General features: G+C 37.2%; 1 protein-coding gene across 1 annotated transcript in view; it reads left to right on the forward strand.

Annotated features, from left to right (window-relative positions):
- Positions 1-23,654, forward strand: part of PPME1 (protein phosphatase methylesterase 1) — a 101,758-nt gene that overhangs the window by 62,067 nt on the left and 16,037 nt on the right. Inside the window, exons 7-9 of the mRNA XM_037840628.1 lie at positions 10,906-10,996; positions 14,799-14,864; positions 17,907-18,030. Coding sequence (XP_037696556.1) covers positions 10,906-10,996; positions 14,799-14,864; positions 17,907-18,030 — 281 coding nt within the window. The remainder of the gene's footprint in view (positions 1-10,905; positions 10,997-14,798; positions 14,865-17,906; positions 18,031-23,654) is intronic.

The following is a 23,654-nucleotide window of genomic DNA, read 5'->3' on the forward strand; positions in this document are numbered from 1 at the left end:
GATTCCCTACACAGTCCTGCAGCTCAGAACCGCCCTGGGGACGGCACTCACCTGTGACGTAGCACAGTCATCCCTCAACAGAGGACCAGGGGGTGCACGGCCTGGAAGAGGGACCCACTAGCAAGTCTCAGGGGCCATACGCCAATACCAAGGACTTGTGGGTCAGTGGCAGAGACAAACTGTGGCAGGACTGAACTGAAGAATTAGACTATTGCAGCAGCTTTAAAACTCCAGGAACACCAGGGAGATTTGATTGTTAGAGCCACCCCCCCTCCCTGACCGCCCAGACACATGCCCCATATACACGGTGGGCAACACCAACTACACACGCAAGCTTGGTACACCAATTGGACCCCACAAGACTCACTCCCACACTCACCACAAAGGCAAAGCAGGGGAGAACTGGCTTGTGGAGAACAGGTGGCTCGTGAACGCCACCTGCTGGTTAGTTAGAGAAAGTGTACTCCACGAAGCTGTAGATCTGATAAATTAGAGATAAGGACTTCAATTGGTCTACAAATCCTAAAAAAACCCTATCAAGTTAAGCAAATGCCAAGAGGCCAGAAACAACAGAAAATTATAAAGCATATGAAAAAACCAGACGATATGGATAGCCCAAGCCCAAGCACCCAAATCAAAAGATCAGAAGAGACACAGTCCCGAGAGCAACTAATCAAAGAACTAAAGATGAACAATGAGACCATAGTATGGGATACAAAGGATATCAAGAAGACCCTAGAAGAGCATAAAGAAGACATTGCAAGACTAAATAAAAAAATAGATGATCGTATGGAAATTAGAGAAACTGTTGACCAAATTAAAAAGTTTCTGGATACTCATAGTACAAGACTATCCTCGGGGATATGATAGATAATATAAAACGTCCAAATATAAGACTCATTGGTGTTCCAGAAGGAGAAGAAAAGGGTAAAGGTCTAGGAAGAGTATTCAAAGAAATTGTTGGGGAAAACTTCCCAAATCTTCTAAACACCATAAATATACAAATCATAAATGCCCAGTGAACTCCAAATAGAATAAATCCAAATAAACCCACTCCGAGACATATTCTGATCACACTGTCAAACACGGAAGAGAAGGAACAAGTTCTGAAAGCAGCAAGAGAAAAGCAATTCACCGCATACAAAGGAAACAGCATAAGACTGAGTAGTGACTACTCAGCAGCCACCATAGAGGTAGGAAGGCAGTGGCACGATATATTTAAAATGCGGAGTGAGAAAAATTTCCTACCAAGAATACTTTATCCAGCAAAGCTCTCCTTCAAATTTGAGGGAGAGCTTAAATTTTTCACAGACAAACAAATGCTGAGAGAATTTGCAAACAAGAGACCTGCCCTGCTGAAAATACTAAAGGGAGCCCTACAGACAGAGAAATAAAGCAAAGAGAGAGAGACTTGGAGAAAGGTTCAGTACTAAAGAGATTCGGTATGGGTACGTTAAAGGATATTAATAGAGAGAGGGGAAAAATATATATGACAAACATAAACCAAAGGATAAGATGGCTGATTCAAGAAATGCCTTCACGGTTATAACGTTGAATGTAAATGGATTAAACTCCCCAATTAAAAGATACAGATTCGCAGAATGGATTTAAAAAAATGAACCATCAATATGTTGCATACAAGAGACTCATCTTAGACACAGGGACACAAAGAAATTGAAAGTGAAAGGATGGAAAAAAATATTTCATGCAAGCTACAGCCAAAAGAAAGCAGGTGTAGCAATATTAATCTCAGATAAAATAGACTTTAAATGCAGGGACATTTTGAGAGACAAAGAAGGCCACTACATACTAATAAAAGGGGCAATTCAACAAGAAGAAATAACAATCCTAAATGTTTATGCACCCAATCAAGGTGCCACAAAATACATGAGAGAAACACTGGCAAAACTAAAGGAAGCAATTGATGTTTCCACAATAATTGTGGGAGACTTCAACACATCACTCTCTCCTATAGATAGATCAACCAGACAGAAGACCAATAAGGAAATTGAAAACCTAAAAAATCTGATAAATGAATTAGATTTAACAGACATATGTAGAACATTACATCCCAAATCACCAGGATACACATACTTCTCTAGTTCTCACGGAACTTTCTTCAAAATAGATCATATGCTGGGACATAAAACAAGGCTCAATAAATTTAAAAAGATTGAAATTATTCAAATCACATTCTCTGACAATAATGGAATACAATTAGAAGTCAATAACCATCAGAGACTTAGAAAATTCACACATACCTGGAGGTTAAACAACACACTCCTAAACAATCAGTGGGTTAAAGAAGAAATAGCAAGAGAAATTGCTAAATATATAGAGACGAATGAAAATGAGAACACAACATACCAAAACTTGTGGGATGCAGCAAAAGCAGTACTGAGGGGGAAATTTATAGCACACTAAATGCATATATTAAAAAGGAAGAAAGAGCCAAAATCAAAGAACTAATGGATCAACTGAAGAAGGTAGAAAATGAACAGCAAACCAATCCTAAACGAAGTAGAAGAAAAGAAATAACAAAGATTAAAGCCGAAATAAATGACATAGAGAACAAAAAAACAATAGAGAGGATAAATATCACCAAAAGTTGGTTCTTTGAGATCAACAAGATTGACAAGCCCCTAGCTAGACTGACAAAATCAAAAAGAGAGAAGACCCATATAAACAAAATAATGACTGAAAAAGGTGACATAATTGCAGATCCTGAAGAAATTAAAAAAATTATAAGAGGATACTATGAACAACTGTATGGCAACAAACTGGATAATGTAGAGGAAATGGACAATTTCCTGGAAACATATGAACAACCTAGACTGACCAGAGAAGAAATAGAAGACCTCAAGCAACCCATCACAGGCAAAGAGATCCAATCAGTCATCAAAAATCTTCCCACAAATAAATGCCCAGGGCCAGATGGCTTCACAGGGGAATTCTACCAAACTTTCCAGAAAGAACTGACACCAGTCTTACTTAAACTCTTTCAAAACATTGAAGAAAATGGAACACTACCTAACTCATTTTATGAAGCTAACATCAATCTAATACCAAAACCAGGGAAAGATGCTACAAAAAAGGAAAACTACCGGCCAATCTCCCTAATGAATATAGATGCAAAAATCCTCAACAAAATACTTGCAAATCGAATCCAAAGACACATTAAAAAAATCATACACCATGACCACGTGGGGTTCATTCCAGGCATGCAAGGATGGTTCAACTTAAGAAAATCAGTGTATTACAACACATTAACAATTCGAAAGGGAAAAATCAAATGATCATCTCAATAGATGCTGAAAAAGCATTTGACAAATTCCAGCATCTGTTTTTGATAAAAACACTTCAAAAGGTAGGAATTGAAGGAAACTTCCTCAATATGATAAAGAGCATATATGAAAAACCCACAGCCAGCATAGTACTCAATGGTGAGAGACTGAAAGCCTTCCCTCTAAGATCAGGAACAAGACAAGGATGCCCGCTGTCACCACTGTTATTCAACATTGTGCTGGAAGTGCTAGCCAGGGCAATCTGGCAAGACAAAGAAATAAAAGGCATCCAAATTGGAAAAGAAGAAGTAAAACTGTCATTGTTTGCAGATGATATGATCTTATATCTGGAACACCCTGAGAAATTGACAATATAGCTACTAGAGCTAATAAATTTCGCAAAGTAGCGGGATACAAGATTAATGCACGTAAGTGAGTAATGTTTCTATATGCTAGAAATGAACGAACTGAAGAGACACTCAAGAAAAAGATACCATTTTCAATAGCAACTAAAAAAATCAAGTACCTAGGAATAAACTTAACCAAGGATGTAAAAGACCTATACAAAGAAAACTGCATAATTCTACTAAAAAAATAGAAGGGAACCTTAAAAGATGGAAAAATGTTCCATGTTCATGGATAGGAAGGCTAAATGTCATTAAGATGTCAATTCTACCCAAACTCATCTACAGATTCAATGCAATCCCAATCAAAATTCCAACAACCTACTTTGCAGACTTGGAAAAGGTAGTTATCAAATTTATTTGGAAAGGAAGATGCCTCAAATTGCTAAAGAGACTCTAAAAAAGAAAAACGAAGTGGGAGGACTTACACTCCCTGATTTTGAAGCTTATTATAAAGCCACAGTTGTCAAAACAGCATGGTACTGGCACAAAGATAGACATATAGATCAATGGAATCGAATTGAGAATTCGGAGCTAGACCCCCAGATCTATGGCCGACTGATCTTTAATAAGGCCCCCAAAGTCACTGAACTGGGTCATAATGGTCTTTTCAACAAATGGGGCTGGGAGAGTTGGGTATCCATATCCGAAAGAATGAAAGAGGACCCCTACCTCACACCCTACACAAAAATTAACTCAAAATGGACCAAAGATCTCAATATAAAAGAAAGTACCATGAAACTCCTAGAAGATAATGTAGGAAAACATCTTCAAGACCTTGTATTAAGCGGCCACTTCCTAGACTTTACACCCAAAGCACAAGCAACAAAAGAAAAAATAGATAAATGGGAACTCCTCAAACTTATAAGTTTCTGTACCTCAAAGGAATTTCCCAAGAAGGTAAAGAGGCAGCCAACTCAATGGGAAAAAATTTTTGGAAACCATGTATCTGACAAAAGACTGATATCTTGCATATATAAAGAAATCCTACAACTCAATGACAATAGTACAGACAGCCCAATTATAAAATGGGCAAAAGATATGAAAAGACAGTTCTCTGAAGAGGAAATACAAATGGCCAAGACACACATGAAAAAATGTTTAGCTTCACTAGCTATTAGAGAGATGCAAATTAAGACCACAATGAGATACCATCTAACACCGATTAGAGTGGCTGCCATTAAACAAACAGGAAACTAGAAATGCTGGAGGGGATGTGGAGAAATTGGAACTCTTATTCATTGTTGGTGGAACTGTATAATGGTTCAGCCACTCTGGAAGTCAGTCTGGCAGTTCCTTAGAAAACTAGATATAGAGTTACCGTTCGATCCAGCGATTGCAGTTCTCGGTATATACCCAGAAGATCGGAAATCAGTGACACGAACAGATATCTGCACGCCAATGTTCATAGCAGCATTATTCACAATTGCCAAGAGATGGAAGCAACCCAAATGCCCTTCAACAGATGAGTGGATAAATAAAATGTGGTATATACACATGATGGAATACTACACGGCAGTAAGAAGGAACGATCTTGTGAAACATATGACAACATGGATGAACCTTGAAGACATAATGCTGAGCGAAATAAGCCTGGCACAAAAAGAGAAATATTATATGCTACCACTAATGTGAACTTTGAAAAATGTAGAACAAATGGTTTATAATGTAAAATGTAGGGGAACTAGCAATAGAGAGCAATTAAGGAACAGGGAAGAATAATCCAAGAAGACCAGATAAGCTATCGTGGGTAAATTTAACATTCTGGGAATGCCCAGGAATGACTATGGTCTGTTAATTTCTGATGGGTATAGTAGGAACAAGTTCACAGAAATGTTGCTATATTAGGTAACTTTCTTGGGGTACAGTAGGAACATGTTGGAAGTAAAGTAGTTGTCTTAGGTTAGTTGTCTTTTTCTTACTCCCTTGTTATGCTCTCTTTGAAATGTTCTTTCATTGTATGTTTTTTTATTATTATTTTTAATTTTTCTATTTTTCATACAGTTGATTAAAAAAAAAAGTTTAAAAAGAAACAAGGAAAAAATATGTAAGGCCCCCTTGAGGAGCCTGTGGAGAATGCAGGGGTATTGGCCTACCCCACCTCGATGGTTGCTAATATGACCGCAGACATAGGGGACTGGTGGTTTGATGGGTTGAGCCCTCTACCACAGGATTTACCCTTGGGAAGACTGTTGCTGCAAAGGAGAGGCTAGGCCTCCCTATAACTGTGCCTAAGAGCCTCCTCCCGAATGCCTCTTTGTTGCTCAGATGTGGCCCTCTCTCTACCTAAGCCAACTTGTAAGGTGAAATCACTGCCCTCCCCTCTACATGGGATCAGACACCCAGGGAAGTGAATCTCCCTGGCAACGTGGAATATGACTCCTGGAGAGGAATGTAGACCCGCATCATGGGATGGAGAACATCTGCTTTACCAAAAGGGGGATGTGAAAGGAAATGAAATAAGCTTCAGTGGCAGAGAGATTCCAAAAGGAGCCAAGAGGTCACTCTCGTGGGCACTCTTATGCACAATTTAGACAACCCTTTTTAGGTTCTGATGAACTGGGGTAGCTGGTGGTAGATACCTGAAACTATCAAACTACAACCCAGAACCCATGAATCTCGAAGACAATTGTATAAAAATGTAGCTTATGAGGGGTGACAATGGGATTGGGAAAGCCAAAAGGACCACACTCCCTTTTGTCTAGTTTATGGATGGATGAATAGAAAAATAGGGAAGGAAACAAACAAACAAACAGACAAAGGTACCCAGTGTTCTTTTTTTACTTTAATTGCTCTTTTTCACTTTAATTATGATTCTTGTTATTTTTGTGTGTGTGCTAATGAAGGTGTCAGGGATTGATTTAGGTGATGAATGTACAACGATATAATGGTACTGTGAACAATCAAATGTACGATTTGTTTTGTATGACTGCGTGGTATGTGAATATATCTCAATAAAATGAAGATTAAAAAAAAAAAAAAAAGCATTAGGATCTCCTGGTGCCCTGTCTGGCCCCTCCCCTACCCCCTTACTGGCCTATGCTCCCTGTGTGGGGCCCTGGGGCCCTGGCTCTAGATGGAGCCGAGTACCCTCGTGCACATACTGGGAGCGTGTGTATCTTGCCCCATCTGTCTGGTGGTGGTCTGAGGAAGTCTCTGTCCCATAACTTGCCTTGTGTGTAGAAAGTGACTCACAGAGCTCTACTGTGGAGCACTGTGGGAGACCATTCAAGAGACTGCCTGGGGTAAAGGATTGTTAGCTATAGGGCATACAGTGCAGTGCCCTATATGCTGCTGAGGAATCTGTTTCTCCATGAAGAGGGTTATATCCACATAAATGGAGAAATTGTAGGATCAAACACAAATGCACAAGATAAGAAGCATGCCTAAGATAAGAGGCCCCTAAGCTTTGGCCTGAAGATATTCTTTAAAGTCATTGTATGGGTAAGCTCTGAAGGATCACATTCTCACAGGTCAAATCTGCAAAGACTGGGAATCGTGTTTTCTTTTTTTCCTTTTTGTTCTTAGCTCCTGGCATTCAAGGTTAGCTCTGTCATAACATTAGCTGGATACAATCTTAAGGAATTGACACCTCAAAGTGTAAATTCCAGTGATAACACAGTAAAATACCAAAATGTCCAATTTTCAGCAAAAGATTACAAGATCATACTAAGAAACAGGAAGTGATGGTCCAGGGAAAGTTGAAGATTAAAACATTAGAAACCATCAATGAGGTGGACCAGACCTGGGACATACCAGACAAAGACTTTAAAAAACTGTACCTAAAGATGTGCAAAGAGCTAAAGGAATACCTGGACAAAAAAACTAAAGGAAATAAGGAAAATGATAGATGAACACAAAGAGAATATCAGTAGAGATGGAAATTATGAAAAGGAACCAAACAGACCTGAAGACCACAGTTACAGAAATTAAAAATTTCCTAGAAAAGTTCCTATTTGGAATGATGGAAGTGTTTGGTACTGTATGGCGGTGATGGTAGTACAACATTTTGAATGTAATTAACATCTCTGAAATACATATCTGAATGGTTAGAAGAGGCAAGATTAGGTTGTATATATAGTAGTAGAATATATTTTTTTTTAATTCATGGAACTGCACTACACAGTGATCCTTAAGTTATACCATGGATTATGATTCATACTAAAATTATAAAAATGGGCTTTTATCAGTTGTAACAAATGTTCCACACCAATACTTGGTGGTAATAATAGGCTGGTATGTGGGAATACTGTGTTTTATGCTTGATTTTTCTGTAAAACCAGAACTTCTCTAATGAAGAAATAAAATCATTTATTGATTAAAAAAAAAATTATCAGCAATCAAACGTCAAAAAAAAAAAAAAAAAGATTCCCTGGACAGATTCAACAGCAAGTTGGAGCTGGCACAAGAAAGAATCAGTGAACTTGAAGGTAAGACCTTTGAAATCCCCTAGTGTAAGGAGCAGAAAGAGGAAAGAATAAAGAAAAATGAACAAAACCTAAGTAACCTGTGAGACACCATGAAGCATACACATTGTGGGAGTCCCAGAAGGAGAAGAGAGAAAGGGGTAGAGAGAACACTCAAAGAAATAATGGCTAAAAGCTTCCCAAATTTAATAAAAGACATGAATATACACATGCAAGATGCTCTAGGAATGCCAAACAAGATAAACCCAAATAGACCCAAACTAGTGGCATAATACAATCCAACCAACAAAAAAACAAAAATAAAGAGAGAATTTAGAAAGTCAAAAAAGAGAAGCAACATATCACTTACAAGAAAGCCTCAATAAGATTAAATGCCAATTACAAACTGTGGAGGGAAGAAGTAAGTGGGAAGACATATTTAAAGTGCTGAAAGCAAAAGATTGCCAACCAACAACTGTGTCTAGCAAAGCTGTCTGTCAAAAACAAGAACGGATTATGACAGAAGCCTAGGGATTTCATCACCACTAAAATGACCCTAGAAAGGGTCATTTAGAAATGACAAGAAATGCTAAAGGGAGTTCTGCAGGTTGAAGGGAAAGGGCACTAGACAATTGACTGAAGCCACATGAAGAAATGAAGATCTCTGATAAAGATAATGACATGGGTAAATATAAATATCAGTACTATTTTATTTTTTATTTGTAACTCTCCTTTTTATTTCCTGAGGATATTAAAGGGCAACTGCATAAAATGTAATGATAAATTAATGATTTTGGATGCATAATGTACAAATACATAACTTCTGACAAGGACTACATAAAGGTGGGGGGAAGGAAGATGTATAGGGACATAATTTATATATGCTATTGAAGTTAAGTTGGTATCAAAGCAAACAAGATAGTTATACAGTTAGAATGTTAAATTCAAGACTATGCAAATTCATAGAGATAGAAAGTAAGAGTACAGTTTACCAGGGGTGGGGGCAGGGGAAGTGGGGAGTCAATGTAAAATAAATGTAGGGTTTCTATTTCAGGTGAAGGGAAAGTTTTAATAATGGATGGTGGTGAGGGTACTGCAACATTGTGAATGAAATTAGTCCCACTGAATGGTATTCTTGGGAGGGACTGAGATGGGAAGATTATGTTGTATATATGTTTCCACAATTTATAAAAAAGAGAGACAGAAAAACTAAAGAGGTAACGACAGTTAAATGCAATACATGATACTGGATGGGATCTATGAATGGAAGAGAAAAGGCTCAAAGAGATATTATTGGGACATAAGAAAAAATTAGGATGTAAGCTTTATATCAGTGTTAAATTTCTTGAACTTGATAACTGCACTTGAGGTGATTACATATATAAATATCTTTCTTTGTAGGAAATGAACATGAAAGGATTATGTTTTCAAGGAGTATGATAGTGCAACCTGCTCTCAAATGTTCAGAAAATGTGTGGATGGACACATGGATGGATGGATGGATGGATGGAAGGAAGGAAGGAATGACAGGACAAAGGTGGCAAAGTGTTAGAATTGGTGGATCTGAGTGTTGAGGTGGAGAGGGTTTTGTTGGAGTTCTCTGTATGGGGTTTGTATTGTGTTTTGGTTTGCTAAAGCTGCCGAAATGCAATATACCAGAAATGGATTGGCTTTTACAATGGGGATTTATTAGTTTACAAATTTACAGTTCTAAGGTCATGAAAATGTCCCAATTAAGGCATCAACAGGATGAAACCTGGACTCTGAAGACAGGCTGTTGGCAAGGCACATGGCTGGCGATTGCTGGTCCTTTGCTCCCAGGTTCTGGTTTCAAAATGGCTTTCTCCAAAATGTCTCTGGGCTTCTGTTTCTCTTAGCTTCTCTCTCTCAGCTCTTGTGAATCCTTCCTTGTTCTCTTCAGGCATTTCTCTCTCAGCATCTGGGGATTCTCTCTTAGCTTCTCCAGGACAAACTCTTCTCTGGGGCAAACATTAATCCTTGGTAACTCTGATAAGTGTGTTTCCAATCCCAATCCCAAGAATATTCCCCTCTTTGGAACCTGGGATTAATCCTCCCAAAATTAAAAAAAAAAAAGAAAATTTGAAAAAGGTTTTAGACCTAAGAATTTTGTTATATCATTATATATCAGTTATGTCAGTTATCTATTGCTACATCATAAACTACCTCAAAATCTAGCAGCTTAAAACAAAAATTTATTATCTTAAATTTTTGGTGGGTCAGGAAGTGGTTTAGCTAGGCCGTTCTAGCTACGGGATCTTCTCATGATGTTGCTGTCTAAATGTTGGCTAAGGCCATAATCGTCTGAAGTCTTGACAGTAGGATCCGTTTCCAAGATGTCTCACTCAAATGGCTGGTGAGTTAATATTGACTGTTATCAGGAAGCCTTGTTTTCTTGTCATGTGCACCTTTCCATAGGACTGCCTGAGTGTCCTCATGACTTGACAGCTGGCTTCGACCAGAGTGAAGGATCCAAGAGAGAACAAGATGGAAGCTGCCATGTCTTTTATGACCCAACCTCAGCAGTCACACTACTGGTTTAAAAAAGTCAGCCCTATTCAGTGTTGGAGGGGTCTACACAGGGAATTAATAACAGGAAGAAAAATCATTGGAGGCCATCTTGAAGGCTGGCTATCATATCAATCATCTTGAGTTTTCTTAAACTGCATCATTTTCCCCCAAGCATCACTGAGTTCTGCCGTCATTGAGGGAAGAGGTATATAGATGACTCAGTAAGTATAAATGCTCTGAGTATGTTGATTTCTGTTGTTAAAATTTTTTTTAAACATCTAGGTACAGCTATGGATGCGCTTAACAGCATGCAGAATTTCTTGCGTGGTCGTCCTAAAACCTTCAAGTCTCTGGAGAATGCCATTGAATGGAGGTAACTCACAAGTCTGTTTTCTTTATTTTAAATGTTAGATTGTAGCTTTCCCTTTTCTTCTGTTCAAGCACCAAATTCAAAGGAATAGAAGTTCAGTTTCCAAGCCTTAGCTTTATTGTAATAGCATAAGTGGAAACATTTGTGTAACGAGCAGAATTTTTTAAATACTTAAAATATTTCAAAATTCACTCAGTTATCGAACTCTAAAGGCTGTTGTTTCCCCAATACTCTATATTACCTCCTAGAATCTTAGTAATTATGGATTGTCTGCTCTCTTGCTATGTTCCACCTCTAAGGTGAGAGCTTTGACTAGACAGTCTCTAAGGCCCCTTCTACTTGTGATGCTCCATAGTTCTAGATTCACTTTCTGTGTTCCCAGAGAGGATGGGTATAGATTCCCTTCCCAAGTTTTTATCTTGGGTAAACAATTTATCTCAGCCTCTAGCTTTCATAAAAAACACTTAACAGAATTGGCTTTGGCTTCCACTTAAGTAAAGGTAAGCCAGTCATTAATTTATTAATTAATTCAATCACTCATTTGATTAAGCATTTATTAAACACTTACTTGGTGCTGAAGGATGAAGACTCATAGATGAGAAAGCACTATCCCTTCCCCCAAGATCAGTTCTGGAGTAAAATATCTTCACCAAACTGTATTCCTACCTAGTCTTCAAAATCTATCTTCAGTCCCTTCTCCAGAACTCCTTCCTTAACTCCTCTGAACCACCCAGATCATCTCAGTAAAATTCCTAGAGACCTTTAAATCCATATTGTATTTCACTATTTCTCCCTTAAGTCTTTTAATCCTCCCTTCAGGGATATGCTTAAATTATTAATTTTCATCAATGTCTGTCTTTATGCCTTTCCTTCATCTTAAGGGCAGGAGCCCTTCTCAATTTCTTTTCTACTTTTCACAGCATATAGCATACTTCTGGCTGCACTAGCAGGCAGAATGAATCTGTTCAATGAATCAGAGATGAAAAGTGAAAATATAGGGCCTCCTAAAAATATCCCAGGGAGTTTTCCTAGGACAGAGGTTCTCTCATACCAGAATATGGTTTGTCAGAATAGTGTTTGTGTTCAGTGAGGTTGTTTCTGCCACCCCTTGTTCATTACTGTGGCAGGATTTCTGTTCTCAGAAACACAAAAAGTCTCTTCATCTTGGGCAGCTACAGCTTTGAGAATGCAGCTGCTGCTAGCTCAGTATGTATGTCAGGCAACCTGCCTGCTTCCCCAGTAACAACCAGTGAGAAAATTACTCCAAATCATTTTTTTTTTTAATTCAGTAAATGTAAAAGGGATGAATCAGGAAACTGGGGATATAAACAAGTAAACAGATAATGATGGAAGCACAGGAGGTACAGAAGAGGGGTACCCAGTCCCAGCCTGGTGGTCATGCTAAGCATTTTCTTAAAGTGGTTAAGAGTCTTGATTCCAGTGTCAGATGCAGGATAGGAAAAGAGTTCTGTTTGTTGAATATAAAGATATTCATTACCCACTTTCTGAGCCTGATAATCAAAAAGAATGCTGTGAGATGTGGTTGTTAATTTTGTTTTGTACTTTGCTAGATATCAGAATCAAGTTTATGAATCATGGACATTTTAGCTATTCCAGATTTTTTTTTAAAAAGGTGTTGAAATACAAAGTCAATGCTGTTTAACTAAAGATTTAAACTGAGTGGATTCCTGCTTTGTTCTCTTGGTTTTCCTAATGAGACATGGTAAGGTTATAGTCGTTAAGACCCTGGGCTTTGGAGTCAGATATAGATTTAAATCTTGGTTCCACCACTGTGGTTGCTCTAAGGAAAATAATATGGAAGAAGGAGTAGGAGAAAAGGGTGATAATGGAAGTGGGAAATTGGTTAGGAGACTATTTTGGTAGTATAGGAGAGTAATGATGGTGAGCATAGGCTAGGATGGCAACAGAAGAAGTGATACGGTCAGATTTGGAATTTATTTTGAAGGTTCATTTGTATTTAAACTGACAGGACGTACTTACGGGTGGGTGAGAGAAAAAGAGAGAGGACTCAGAGATGACTTCAAGGTTTTTAGCCCAAGAAATTGGGTGAATAGTAGAGATAAGAAGTAGATTTGGGAGTTGGTAAGGGAAGAATATCAGGAGTTTTGTTTAGATAAGTTAAATGGTAATCAGACATCTAAGTGGAAATGTTAAGTAGGCAGTAGTATTAGAAGATGTAGATAGAAGAGGTTGAGGTATCATCAGATTGGAGAGTCATCATCATACAGATAATAAATAAAGCCAAGAGTTTGAATACAATCACCTAGGGAGATTTGATTGTAGATTGAGAAGTCCAAGAACTGAACCTTGGGATAGTCCATAACATTTAGAGCTTGGGAAGAAGAGGAAAATCTAACAAAGGAAACTGAAAAGACACGGTAAAGTTGAAGGAAAACCAGAGTATAGCAAGTGTTTCTAGGAGGGGGAGAACAACTGTGTCAAATGGTGCTGAGAGATGAGTCAAGTGAGGACTGAGAAATGACCACTAGAACTGGCAAGATCTTAGTAACCTTGACAAAAGTAATTCCAGAAAATAAGTGGGAGACAAAACCCTGATTGATAAAGGTTGGGGAAAGAATGGGAAGTGTCAAAGTGGAGAAAGCAAATAAGACACATCTTTTGAGGAGTTTTGTTATATAGGAGAGAACCAAGAGAGGAGCTAATAGGGAATGTGAAGTTGAGTATGTTTTTGAAGACTAGATAGTACAGTACACTTATGATATCCAGTAGAGAGAGAGAAAAATTGTTGATGCAGGAGAGAGACAAGATAAACAGGAGAGGATGGGAACTAGTCTAGTGCCCAAGGTTGGCCTTGAATGGGAACAGAGGGACATTTCATATATTAAATAGGCATCAAGGCACAATATATGCAGATACTGATAGATTAGTAGATTCCATTGGTGGTAGAAAGATGAGGTAGTTCTTATTGCTTCTGTTTATCCATTAAAATAAGAAATGATTTAATGATTTTATATGTGGGGGGGGGCTTTAAAATTTTGCATGTTTTTTAAAGCTAAAAAATAAGATTTAAAGAAATACATTCTTCTGATGGTCTGCTTCAGACATTGTTTCCAGTTCTCCCTGGGACATTCTGTCATTCTGCTTTGCCCTTAGGTATACTTAAGTGGACAAGTATGAGAAGACTAATCTATGAAGATAGCATTTAAGGTCTTCAGTTTGGCATGCAAGGCCCTCTAGGACCTAGCCCTTGCATACTTATCTTTTTCTGTTATACCCTCCTCTCTGTCCTCTCCCACATCATAGTGCCTCTGTTCACAATGCATCCTTTTCCTAGAATGCTCTGGTTACCCTCTTTTATCTTCTAGTTGACTTCTCATCTTCAGTCTTCAGGTTAGGTAAAACCCTACTGTTAGGTAAAACCTTTGGGAAGCTTTCTGTAGCCTCCTCTTTCAGAATAAGGTGCTTCCTTTGAACCTTGGCTTATATTAAAATTATCTGTTTCTGTCTCTCTCACCCCATTTGAACTATGTGCTTTTTGAGCACAGGTCTGGCACTTAGTTTCCTCTTGGTACATATTTGTAGAACTCAAATGGCTATAATATGGTTACTTAATTTTCACTACCTGGCTTATAGCCGCAAAAGCCAGGAGGTGGGTAGTGGTAATCTCCATAGCAAGCCAAGTTGGTAACCACAACCCAGAAGCTGATCACTTTTAGTAGGTCTCACAGAATCCACAGAATGATTCATTTGACTCTAGTGACATGATAAGATGGATACTAATTAACCTCCTCCTCCCTCCCTTCTCACTTTTCTCTCCCTCTAGTGTGAAGAGTGGCCAGATTCGAAATCTAGAGTCTGCCCGTGTCTCAATGGTTGGCCAAGTCAAACAGTAGGTCTTATTTTCCCCCCTTGGGCTGGTTAGAGACTGAAACATGGTGAGAGAATTACAGTTTGGTCTTCTTGTCATATACCTATCTACCATTCTGATGAATGCCTTCATTATTTTAGACAATTTTTACAAGTGAGCTCAAGTTGGGACAGCAATATAAATTTTTTTCTTTTCCTTTTTTTCCCTTTTGTTTTTCCTTTTCTCTTCCTTTTCTTTTCCTTTTCTTCCCTTCCACTTTCCTTTCTTTTTAAGAAATCTCGAAGCCATTTAGTGTCTTCTATGTAATACTGAATTGCTTTAGCACAACTCTAGGTGTTAAAAGGTGAAGAAGCCCAAAGAATGAATATTATAACTTAAGTGTCTCTCTAAGACTGGCAGCTATAGTTTTATTCTGTAACATTCTCCTTCTAAGCCAAACTTGGTTGTGAGGAAATTACAATATAAAAGGTTTGACACAGCCTGAATGAATCCCAGATTCTAATAGTGAGCTAAGATATTTAGCTCAATTGATCTTTCTTGATAGAATTACATGAGTCCTGGATATTTCTGTTTGGTCAAAAACTAAACTTTAAAAGGTGAATTGAGAAAATGTTTCTAGCAGAACAGACAGGAGCCAGAAAAGTTAGATGACAATGATTATGGCATTATTGAATGCCTACTGTTTGCTTGGCACTGTGCAAGGTATTTTATATCATTACATTTTTAAATCAACTTTATTATGGAAAAATTTCATGCCTACAAAAGTAGAATAATACAATGAAGCCAAGTGTGCCCATTGTCCTTTTCAACAGTTATTATTTCATGGCCAGTCTTGTTACTGCTAATTCCTAGTTACTTCCCCTAACCATGAAATATTTTGAAGCAAGTTCTGGACACATATATAATTTCTTCTGTTAAGATTTGAGTGTGCTCTAAAAGATTAGAACTCTTTAAGTAACCACAATACCATTGTCATCCCTGAAAAATTTAACGTTGTTCCTTAATATCATCAAATACCTAATCAATAGTCACATTTCTGATTGTGTCATAAATACTTTTTATATACTATGTTCAAATCAGAATCAAAATAAGATAGGTACATAGCAATTGGTTGACATAACTTTTAAATATCTTTTAATCTATAGGTTCACCTCTATCTCTTTTTTTAAAAAAAACAATACTTGCAGTTTATTAGTTGAGTAAACCTGGTTGTTTGCCCTGTAGAATTTCCAGTGATCTGGGTTTGTTGGTTGCATCTTCAAGGTGTAATTTAGCATGTTTCTTTGTTTCCTATATTTCCTGTAAAATTTCAGATCCAGAAGCTTGGTTAAGTTCAGGTCTATTTGTTTTGTTTTTCCTTTGATTTTTTTTGGCAAGAATATCTTATAGGCATTGTTGTGTACTGCCATTAGGAAGCCCATAATGTTTGTCTTTTTTTTGTTGTTGTTTTTTTTTGAATGTTAATAGTCATTGATAATCATTATCTGGATACATTAATTCATTTGCACTGTTGTATTTAATCCTACAATACCTCTTCAAGGTAAGTAGTGTTTTATACATGAGGAAATGGAAGTTCAGAGAGGTAAAGTGACTTTCTCAGGATCACACAGCTCTAGTGGATGACAGAGCTGAGATTCAAACTCCTATGTATTTGACTTCAAGGCTTATATTATGGATTTTATGCCTACAAGGGCCATTTGAGTAATAAAAGTAGGCAGACATAATGCATAGGCTTTGTATAAACTGTGAGGCTGCCCACTTTAGAATGTCTGAATATTTTGAGATCTGACTTGTCTAAGCAATAATAAAGCATTTTTTTGAAGTTAAATGACTTATATACAGGTATTTTATGATTTTAAATTTTTACTTCAAGTGTAGTTTCTCTGACTATGTAAACATAAGTGAGTACGTGTGTGACAGTGTATGTGTTTTAATTGTTACATAGATATCAACTGAGAACTTTCCTGCTTTTCATGATATAGATGAAATTGCCTTCAACTTCCCAAACCATGGAAGTCCAAAGCACATATTGTTTCTGTGTTAAACTGCTTTCACCTGGATGCAAAACTTGACTCCTCAAGTTTCATCAAAAGAAAAACCCCTTAACAAAACACTTGTAAACATACTCTTCACTGAAAATTTGGTAGAAGAGACAGAGAAGTTACTAGTGTTAAAAATATACCACTGTGAATGAAGTTTCACTGACCCTTCAATTAATCCCAGTCTCTTTTTGATCGTAATTTGTTTGCTCTCCTTTTCTCCCTTCTCTCCTTCCCTCTTAACAGTAAAATAACGAATTCTTCCCTCTACTCTGATGCAGAGCAAGCTTTAGCACTAACTGCTACACAGGCCTTAGGGATTTTTGCCTCTAGCATTTGTCAGTGTTTTTTTCCAAAAAGTTTTCTCTAAAAGGAATTAGGCTACCAGCTGTTCATATGATAATGATTTTTCTACCTCATTACATAATAAAGAGATAAATCTCTTTAGGTGGTAAAAACAGTAATAGGTTGGATCACATGGTCTAATCTCTAAGGCTCAGCTGGCCTTAGTGGTTGTAATTGCCAGTTTCTGCCAGCTAATTAAAAAGTAGGGGCCTTTTACCATCAATGTGAGCTTTGTTCTGCTGTAAGCAAGGTACAGCAGAAAAGCTTTGGAGTTATTTGGGGACTGGATTTGCATCTAGCCTGATACACTCATGACCCTGGGCAATTTTACCAACTTCTCAGGGCTCCTTCCTAGGATGACTGTGAAAATTATATAAGATAATGCCATTAAATCTCTTTGTCACCTTTCCTCAAGAAATATTTTTGTCTTTCCTGTGAGTCAGTATTGGTGCATGAACTAGTAATCAACCCTTGGAGTATAGTCATGTATTGTCTATGACTATCCACAATCCTTGTCTACTTTTGCACATTTTAAAATGCACATTTTCACATCCTCCTCCTACCAGAAAATTGTGAAATGTTAGCTAATATTTGATTATAAAAGGCTATAAGTATCAGTATCTCTGAGATAGTCTGTATATAGAAGAGAATTGTGTGATAGCGCTTTTTTTAAACCTAGGTGTGAAGGAATTACAAGTCCAGAAGGCTCGAAATCTATAGTGGAAGGAATTATAGAGGAAGAAGAAGAAGACGAGGAAGGAAGTGAATCAGTAAACAAGAGGAAAAAGGAAGATGACATGGAGGTGGGTGATGACCTACATTCTTGGAAGGATAGGGTAGGGAATGGTTCAAAGTGTGTGTTTATTTATCACTGGATATTTTAGAGGGCAAAGACACTGTCATAAGACATATAAGTTAACTAAGATATAAAATACTTGTTGATAGCTCTAACAAACTGGAATGTAAAACTTACAGTGTATACCTACCTTGAATGCCTCAAACTACTTTCACACCTCTGTACTTTTGTTACTGTGCTTTCTCTCATGTGAAATTCCCATCTCCTACCAGTCCAGCCTAACCCGTCTAGATCTTTCAAAGTATATATCTCCTTTGGGAAGATGACTGACTGAGTTTATAGCAGCCTCTCTCCAATACAGCACTGAAGAATCTGTATGACAGAATTTAGTACTCTCTTTCTTGAAGTTATGGCTATTAAGTCATAACACAGATTTTCATAAGTCACATTTCGCCCTTAGAATGCTGATTTTTGTTATTCCCTAATTGCCCTTGTCTCCCAGACCCAGAAAAATGTGTCTTTTGAGGGTGGGAACTGATGCTCTGCATGTATTTCCTTCAGCATTTAGCTCAGGGTTATGTGCATAGTAAGTGAGCAGTTGATTTGAGGATAGTAGTGGAAAGGGGTGCTTTTTTTCTAGAAAAAGTTCAGTGAGAGTGAGCAGCAGACTTTCTGGGATGGATTATAAACATCTGACTAATGGCAGGTAATGAACTTGGTGTTCACCACATAATCCTTTGCATTTGAAGATGCTTCTGTTACCAAGAAGGGGAGTATGTTTTTTTAAAAGCAGTATTTTTAATTAAAGAAAGTCTTATTGGCATCCTTTAAATCAATGATCAGAACAATACTTTGTACCTTTTATGAATATACAAAGATATAAATATTGCATGATCTCATTTGGTTCCTCCAACATCCTGTGAGGTGGGGGATGAATCTTTTCTCCCATGTTCCGGCACAGAAACTGAGGCTCAGAGGTTAAGAGACTTGTCTAAGGTAATAAAGCAAGTATTTAGTAGATTTGGGACTCTGATACAAACCATCAATTACTTTTCACGTTTGTGCTAAGGAACTATGCTGGATGCTTCACATTTATCATCTCTAATCCACATTTCAGCTCTGTATTATAGATATTATTACCATTTTACAGTTGAGAAAACTGAGACTCATGTACGGCTCCTTGCCCACAATTACACATAAATGTGTGATTTTTAATTCCAACTCATTTATTCACTGCAGTTTTTTATAGGCCCAATTTGGTTTTATAAATGTCAGCAGTTTTGTTGGGAGGATAAACTGGATGTCCACTGAGCAGTAAGGAGTATAGCTAAATAGTCTACACCTGAGGAAGGACATAAAGAAACTACAAGCAACAGTCCCAACTTCTGAAGTATGGTAGCCAGGGGCCATTTAGGGCCCAATTAGCTCATAGGGCTACAGTATTAAAAAAAAGTGTTGAAATGATACTGAGACATACAGAAGAGGCCAATTTTATCCATTTTGTTCTGTAAAAGATGATATACATTTTATGAGGGAAAAACTCCAATAGAAAATGTTTAAAATTAAAAAAAGAAAGGAAAAAAATTGTGTCCCTAATGGAGTACACTTCAGTTGTCCAAGATGTGTTCCTTTATGCATAAATTTCATTTTTAATGGCTTTATTCAGATATAATTAATGCAGATATAGTCTTCTTTGGAGAAATGTTTATTCAGATCCTTTGCCCATTTTTAATTGGATTGTCTTTTAATTATTGAATTTTAAGAGTTCTTTATATATTCTAGAAACAAGTCCCTTATCAGATCTATGATTTGGAAATATTTTCTCCCATTCTGTGGGTTATCCTTTCACTTCTCAGTGGTATCCTTTGAAACACAAAACTGAATTTTGATGAAGTTCAATTTATTTTTTTCCTTTTGTCACTTGTGCTTTGGGTGTCATATCTAAGAAGGCTTTACCGAACCCGTGGTCACAGTGATTGACATTTATGTTTTCTTCTAAGAGTTGTCTAGTTTTATTTTGTATTTTGAGTTAAATTTTGTATGGTATGAGGAAGGGGTCCCCGTCTTTTTTTCTTTGCATGTGGCTATCAGATTGTCCCAAGACCATTTGTTAAAAAGACTCCTCTTTTCCCACTGAAGTATTTTGGCACCCTTGTCAAAAATCAATTGACCATGTCCATCCTTTGATGAGTTTTTTGAAGTCCTTTTTACCTTTGGAAAGCCATAAGTTTGCAACTAATTATTTACAGTGATTTAACATTTTAGGTGGGCCAGAAAAGATACACATTTTGCTGACAGAACTAAGAGACTAGATTGCCCAAGGAATATGTTTATGGAGACAAACTATTTCTTACTATCTTTGTTAAATATCTAGTTATTATATCATTGAGGATTCAAACTACTGTCGATCCAAGGAAATCATGGAAAAAAGGGAAGGCAGCTAGAGACTTCTGTGTTCAATACCAGGGCTCCCTTCTAATCATCATTCCAGGATTAATGATTTTATTCTTGGAATTCCTCTATTAATTCTGCTCTTTAAGAGTAGTATTTTTGGTGGCCTCTCTCTCCCAGCCAACTCTGCAAATAAATTCACTGCCCTCCCCACTACATGGGACATGACTCCCAGGGATGAGCCTGGCCATGGCATTGTGGGATTGAGAAAGCCTTCTTGAACAAAAGGGGGAAAAGAAATGAAACAAAATGAAAGTATCAGTGGCTAAGAGATTTCAAATAGAGTTGAAAGGTCATTCTGGAGGTTATTCTTATGCATTATATAGATATTCCTTTTTAATTTCTAGTGTACTAGAATAACTAGAAGGTAGTACCCAAATCTGTTGAATTGTAATCCAGGAGACTTGATTCTTGATGACGAATGTATAACTGTATGGCTTTTATCGTGAGACTGTGTGATTGTGAAAACCTTGTGGCTGACCCTCCCTTTATCCAGTGTATGGGCAGAAGAGTCATAAAACAAAGACACAATATATATAAATAATAGGGGGGATAAGGAATATGGGATGTTTTGGGTGTTCTTTTTTATTATTTTTTTCTTTGTATTGGAGTAATGAAACTTCTAAAATTGATTGTGGCAATGAATGCACAACGATATGATGATACTGTTAGCTATTGATTGTTTACTTTGGATGGATTATAAGCTGTGTGAATATATCTCAATAAAATTGCATTAAAAAAAGTACCCTCTTTGACCTAAAAAAAAAAAAAAAATTTACCATAAATATGAGGGTTTATCTTTGGACTGTCAGTTTTGTTCCATTGGTGTACATGTCTGTCCTTATGCCAGTACCACACTCTCTTGATTATTGTAGCTTTGTAGTAAGTTTTGTAATCAGGAAAAATGAGTCCTCCACCTTTGTCTTTTCAAGGGTATTGAAATCCCATAAATGCTTAAAAAATTTTTTGAATTTTTATGTTCCAGGCCATGTTCCTAATGCTTTACATACATCAGTATTGCTAGTTCATCCTTATAACAGCTAAGGAAACTGAGGCTCAGAGAAGTTAAGCAACTTTCCCAAAGGACCCATAGTTATTAGTTAATAATGGAGCTGGAACTTGTATTCAGTCAGGTGTGACTGACACAAAGCCTATATTTTTAAACAATTTTCCAGTGAGGCACTGGAGATAATGAGAGGCCCCTGAAGGATGCCCTTGAGGGGACAACTGCATCCTGCCCAGCTGAATATCACAGGAGGACTGGTAGCCAGTTTTTAACTTCTCCTTTTCAACAACCAGATATCATTACGTCAGTCTGTTTTATTACCAGTTGTCAGAGGAGAAAGCATCTAAACTAACCTCATGATTCAACTTTCCAGAGAAAGGATTTATTTCTAATACCCTAAATACACAGGGTGTTTTCAGAATTTTTTCTTTGCTTTTGCAAATTTCAGGACTTGAGATGAACTCTTTTTTCTTCATTTCTTTTTTTTTAATACTTTTTTTTTATTGTGAAATTTAACATATATACCGAACAGTGATAACTTTCAAAGTACAATCCAGCAAACAATCAAGAGAACAAATTTCAAAGAATGTTATGGGTTACCATTACACAATTTCAGTTATTTCCTTATTGTAAAAGATAACATAATACAAAAAGGTAATAAATTTCAAAGTATGTTATGGGTTATAGTTCCACAGTTTCTGTTCTTTCCTTTTCCTTTTGGTGAAATATAAGATATATACAGAAAGTTGATAGCTTTCAAAGTACAACCCAACCAGTAGCTATAGAGCGAATTTCAAAGAATGTGATGTGTTACAGTTCCACCCTTTCAGTTATTTCCTTCTAGCTATTCTAATACCTTAGCATCTAAAAAAAAAAAATTATATAAAGATTCAGTATCCATAATCCTATTTTGCCTGTTGCTATCCCTTCCTCTTGTTTAATCACTTTCTTGATTTTCAGGGGTGTCTAGGCAGAGACCATCCTAACTTGTTCATATTGAAAAGGGGTGTCAACATTATGGGGAAGGGAGCTACATCTGATTTTTGTTCTTAAAGAAGCTGTTGCCTCTAGGTTTTAGGCTTTATCTGGCATAGGAACATTCTGGTGGATTTAAGTTTCTGAGAGATAAACTTAATGGGTGAAACTTTCATAGAATCTCAGATAGGGATCTAGGTATTTCGGGATTACTGTTTGTTAGCCCATGGCACACTGGCCATTTGGGATACCTAGCTGGAGCTTATGTAAGAGAAACCTCAAGGATGGCTTCTTGACTCTATTTGAAATCTCTTAGCCACTGTAACCTTATTGTTACCTTTCTTTTCCCCCTTTTGGTCAAGAAGATATTTTCAATCCCTCAATACCAGGGCCTGGTATCATGGAAGTTGTGTCCCACATCACCAGGAAGATTGACTCCCCTGGGAGTCATGTCCCATGTGGTAGGGAGGTTAATGAATTTATTTGCCGATTTGGGCTTAGATAGAGAAAGGCCACATCTGTGCAACAAAAGAGGTTCTCTTGAGTTGCCTTTTAGGCAGAATTATAGGAAGGCTTAGCCTCTCATTTACAGCCCTAAGTTTCACAAGAGCAAGCTTCAAGATCAAGGGTTTGACTTATTGAATAGGGGGTTCCTAATTTCACATAGCATATATTTTGTCCCAAGATAAACACTCAGTGTCTCACATTATCTTCACTTAGTTGTACAACCATCATCGCTCTCAATTTTAAACAATTATAACACAAAACATCCCAGAGCTCTGATTAGCCACTACTTATTCATCCCTAGTGTTAGTGTAGTGCTGGTAAGATATTCCTATTAAATATAGTCTATAATATGTAGTTTTTCCATATACCTCTCTGTTGTTAACTCTTTGTACCAATGTTATACCTTAGAAGTATATCATGCAAACATTTATTTATATTTGTTGAGCTACTCTGTGGGTTACATGCCTTTAAACAACCACTTTCAATCATGTTCGCCTTCATTGTGGAACTGATACTTATAATCCCATTAACATTCCATAATCACCCTTGTCCAAGTTCAGCCTCATTATCATGTCTGTACATATTAGGTTATCAATCCCCCTTCAGTTCTGTCTGTCCCTAGGTCCCCTATGTTCTACATGATAAGACACTGATTTTACATTGTTGAGGGAATTCATAGTGGTGGTAACATA

This window comes from Choloepus didactylus, chromosome 6, assembly GCF_015220235.1.
Source record: "Choloepus didactylus isolate mChoDid1 chromosome 6, mChoDid1.pri, whole genome shotgun sequence".
In the NCBI taxonomy this organism is placed as follows: domain Eukaryota; kingdom Metazoa; phylum Chordata; class Mammalia; order Pilosa; family Megalonychidae; genus Choloepus; species Choloepus didactylus.